The 5,041-nt window shown below is 41.6% G+C and overlaps 1 protein-coding gene across 1 annotated transcript in view; it reads left to right on the top strand.

Annotated features, from left to right (window-relative positions):
- Positions 1-5,041, top strand: part of inppl1a (inositol polyphosphate phosphatase-like 1a) — a 24,067-nt gene that overhangs the window by 4,802 nt on the left and 14,224 nt on the right. Inside the window, exons 2-6 of the mRNA XM_035679849.1 lie at positions 1,856-1,919; positions 2,543-2,690; positions 2,777-2,858; positions 4,431-4,577; positions 4,946-5,036. Coding sequence (XP_035535742.1) covers positions 1,856-1,919; positions 2,543-2,690; positions 2,777-2,858; positions 4,431-4,577; positions 4,946-5,036 — 532 coding nt within the window. The remainder of the gene's footprint in view (positions 1-1,855; positions 1,920-2,542; positions 2,691-2,776; positions 2,859-4,430; positions 4,578-4,945; positions 5,037-5,041) is intronic.

Here is a 5,041-nt window from a genome sequence, read left to right as displayed (position 1 = left end):
ACACACACACACACACATAACTGTACACTGCAGTGACTCTTGTATATGGATTTTCTCCCGCTGGACCTACTAGATTACATTGTGTTTATAATGTGACAGAATTTAATGTGTATATGGCTTCAGAGGCCAGGCAGACAAAAGGAAGAGTTCATCTCACTCACTGTGTTTACTGCTGGACTTTGAAAGGCAGGAGCAAATATTTATCAAGTTTATACTGTTAGTGTAACCAACTGCTGGATGATATATGGAGCTATTGGCAAGAATCTGATAGATGTGCCGTATATAAATCAAATACAAAATGGGAACTTCTGCTCTCTGTCCTGACTCTGTGGATACCGTGCAAGGATCTTTGTTGCGCGTCTTCCCCTTTCTTCTGTGTGCTGTCAGATAAAGGCAAGAATACCCAAAAATTATTTAGGTTTCGCTACCAGAACCACTAAAGCAGGAATTGGTGATAATAATCAGCCTGTGAACATAGTTGCCTTCAGTAAGGAAATAGTCCGAGGTTAAAGCAAACTTAAAACACATCATTATTCATTTCCAGATGCACTGGAAACAGTTGTAAATGTACTTCTTTTGATATTCAGAATTCAGCTAATCGTCTGACAAGTGGCGTCAGACGGACCCAAGTTGAGCCCTGGTCAGGATCAAGTTCGTGAAGCCATGTTTGATGACCTGTGTTGACCCATTCAGACAGACAACAAATGCAGGTTTATTCCATGTGCTGTTCTGAGAGGGGTAATGAGTAACCTCACCCATTTAAAAAGTTAAATTAAATGTGACCCTTTTGCTCAAGCCCTACTGAATTAAGTTGTGTGTGTGTTTGTGTGTGTGTGTTATTTGGGACAAAAATAAATAATCTTCTTGCAGTTAGTTATATTTTAATCCAGCTCATGTTTTAGTTGCTGTGGGACACTGACCTGGAAAGACCGGACAAACAGCTGAGTGGACAGAGTGGGTAAATACCCAACAAGGATGTATCCCTCCCTCAGTTTATACAGTGTATACACACACGTATACATACACACATACTGTAAGTAAGCACAGTCTTAACAGAAGTAAAAGCATTAATTAAGTGTTTTGCATAGGCTGCCAAGCGAACACCCACACATCTGAACCGACGCACCACCATCACACATATATACAGTATACACACCAACAGATGTAAACCGCAGCATTTGCTTGGCAAATTGAACATTTTGTGTCCGGTCCACTGAGCAGACATGAAGTGCAGACATGAAAATCATTCAACTACAGCTTGTGGCTGTAGGCGTGTAGTCACGGCTGTGCAATCACAATGTCACACCATTGATTTACGATTGGTTGAGAAAAAAACAAAAAAAAAAGCTTGTGGTTCGATCAGAAATGCAATTCAGACTATAAAGTTTTAAATACACTGAAGTGGAGAGAAGAAAGGATTACATCATCTTCTTTTAATCGTTACCTTGTCTCACCTATGATGGTGTTGTCATTGTGTTTCTTTATTCTATCACTGTAACTTTACGTTGTATAAACACCAGGTTCAACTCTGTTGTGCTCTACTGTATCATGCAACTGTAAGGATAAAGCCCGCTCACAACTGTGACAGACAGCAACAGCTTGACGCTCTCTCCAGCGTCTAAAGCCCCTCACTCTCATGCATGCACACACCCCCCTATCCATCGGGGTCAAATACAAGAGTGTATGTGTCAGACATGATATATAAAAACAGTAGTTTTAAAAGTTGTCTCTTCTTCTCTCACTTCTCCCGCCCTCTGTTTTTCACTCCATTTTCTCTCTTTCTCTTCGGTCTTATTCTTTTTCTCTCCTCTCTCTCTTCACACCTCTCTGTCTTCATTTCTTTCATTCTGTACAGGTTTCAGAAGCATGTCCACACCTACAGGATCCTCCCAGATGAAGAAGGTTTTCTGGCTGTACAGGTACTGAGGAGACACAGAGACACACTCACACTCTGCAGAAGTTAAGTGTGTGTGCATGTGTGCAGCAAAAACTGTATTTGCTTCAGTAGCAGCTGGCAGGCATAGATGCTTTTGTTGGCTCTGAGCTCTCTCTCTCTCACACAAACACACACACACACACACGCACACAGCAGCCTCTTTGTGTGTTGTGCCCAACAGCTGTGAAGTCCCCACCACACGCACACACACGCTCGTCTCACACACACGCACATGCACACATATACGACATGGTGCTTCCCGACTATCGTGTGGTCACAGACATCTGTGCCCCTGCTGTATGATTTTTGGGGTCTTAGCTATGAAGTTGAAGAGAGTCTAAAAGTCTATTTTTGCTTGCTGGAACTGAATATGTTTGAAAGCGGTGTTTACCAAAACAGCTCTTCCTGGTTAGATTTATATTTAGACTACGGGGTCATATTTGCTTACACAACATTAAATGTGGAACAATAGGGGCCACCAGAGATTTCTGTAACATGACTGCTTGTAGCCAAGGAATTGTTATGTTCGTACCACATAGAAAAAAACCTTCCTTCTTTTCCTCTGTCTCTTCCCTCCCTGATTGTCCTCCTCCCCCTTTCTCTCAGACATCTCAGGGCGTGCAGCCTAAGCGGTTTAAGACGTTACCAGAGTTGGTGTCGTTGTACCTGCAGCCCAGCCAGGGTCTGGTCACCACCCTGCTTTATGCCGTTGACCGAGAGGAAACAGCTGTCAGCGATGACCGGGACTATTCAGGTATCTCTAGAGCCCATATAAGCACATTTGCATACCCAGTGAGTCCCTCCTGTCACATGTTAACTCTCCTTTTCGGTGATTGGTAGATGGGGAGGATGAGAAGCCACCCCTCCCCCCTCGCTCTGCCTCCACATCCACTCCCCCTGGACCGGACACACCCACAGACAGGTACAAAGTCTATATGAGGACTCATTTTGATTGTGTCCAGTTCATAATAATAATATGTAATATGTGAGCACTGAAAATGAAATCACAAACTACCTGTAGAACCTCTTAACCAACTTGTTAACCATGATGATTCTGAAAACACACTCAAACACACACACAGGAAGGATGTTGTTTCACTGTGAATGCAATTATGACACGAGTTGGCTCTTATCACAAAAATAGTAAGCAGAGGTAGCATTGGTTATATGTAATCAACATACACACACACACACACACACACAGTCCCTCTCAATGTTTCTGTCCGATGACATGCTCAAACACACACACATTATGCTTTAAACATTGTTAATGACAAAACATACACTCACACTTTCATTATTAGACACAGGCATACATATATTAATATCCTCCACTCTCTCCTTGTGTGCCCCCCCCCGCTGCCTTCATAATGAAGGAAAGCCACATCCTGTTGAAAACCGCGTTGGTTACAGATGATGCAAAGCTTTGATGAAGAGGGGGCTTTAGTTTTAGTGTGCGTTTATATGAGCAAAGGTCAAAGCCTTTGTGAGTTAGGTGGCTGCATTCATCATTCTCAGGTAAAAGTTACTCATGTTTTATAAGATGTTAGAATTTCCCCAAAGAAGTAACAAAAATTAAGGTTTTGCAGTAACCTTATCCCTATCCTAGTTTCTCCAGTTGTAATGGAAAGAAGCATAAAATCAGCAATGCAAAATACATTAAAGATCAGAGACAGTAAAGGAACAAGGCATCAACTTTTCATTTACAGAGAGAGTTGCGAATTCAAAAGTTGACATTTTAGATGCGCCGTTTACACCAAAAGGAGTGTTTTGTTTGACCATATTAAGTGGTGCGTGGGCTGTCAGAAAAAAACTGTCCACAGTCTTTCTTCTGAGGAAAGAACATCACAGGACTATTTCTGTAAAAGGAAGGAAGCTACTTTCCTTTCTTGACTAGAACATTTTAATGTTCGGGTCAGAAATAATGGTGTCATGTCAAACAACCACAAACCCTATAATACAAATTCTTTGCAAGTTGGCCAGTGTGTAGGAGGCTAGGGGCATCCTGCTGGCTCACTTGGTTAAGTAAGTGTGTTTTTGTGTGTCTGGGTGACTGAATGCAGCAGGGTAGACATAAGTCAGCACTCTTTTTTTTTTTTTTTAAGAGGAAGTGTGTGATTCTAAAAAATCCTGACTGCACAGACTTGCACGTAGATATGGCCACTATAAGATCTGTAACACGTCTCTGGTACAAGGGGTGTTATTTATCTGCAAATCTCATATCAAAGCGGAAAACTTTAAAAACCTGTGTGACAAATAGCTAAGAATATAGCACACGCTATACCAAACAAAACAACTGAGTGCTAGTTAAGGAATGCAGCATTATAACAGTGTGAATATGCCACTAACAGTTCAGAACCCAACATCTAAAAACAATAATGCTTTTTTTAAATTCATACTTTGCTTGCACTAAAACCTGTATACTTAGGTTGTGGACTTATATGCATGTACATATTTATAAATACTCACTAGATTTGATTTGAATCTGTTTTAGTGCTCCAGCAGCTAATGGCCTGAGCACCATCTCCCACGAGTATCTGAAGGGCAGCTATGCTCTGGACCTTGAGGCAGTCAAACAGGGAGCCTGTTCCCTGCCTCACCTCAACAAGACACTTGTGGCCTCCTGCAAACGCCTTAATGGGTAAGAAGGACACAGCAGCTCATCTGTAGACGCACATATCCCACAGACACACATACTCTCTTGTCTGTGTATATTCTATACAAAGCTGTTCTTTTATATACAGTGACCTATGTGCTCGTCACTGACAGACTGTGTAAGGATTTACAGCCCACAGCGTGGCCAGCTTCTCGTCAACTTATCTCTTGTTTTGGTCTCAATGGTGCATGTTGCACATTCAAACACTATGATAAACCACAGGAAAAAAAATAAAAAATGTTACAAATATAACTCAATAAATGTAGCAAATATCTGTTTCCCTATAGATAGATCTAATATATAAGCTTTTAGACTATGAAGTTGTGGATCTCTCTCTCTGTTTCACCAAACAGGGAGGTGGACAAGGTTCTGTCTGGTTTGGAGATCCTGTCGAAAGTCTTTGATCAGCAGAGTGCTTTCATGGTCTCCAAGATGATCCAACAGGTATG

Source organism: Morone saxatilis, unplaced genomic scaffold (genome assembly GCF_004916995.1).
Source record: "Morone saxatilis isolate NCDOM2014 unplaced genomic scaffold, NCSU_SB_2.0 Contig8, whole genome shotgun sequence".
Taxonomy (NCBI): Eukaryota; Metazoa; Chordata; class Actinopteri; family Moronidae; genus Morone; species Morone saxatilis.
The sequence above is the reverse complement of the archived record's forward strand: the minus strand, read 5'-3'. Positions and strand labels throughout refer to the sequence as shown.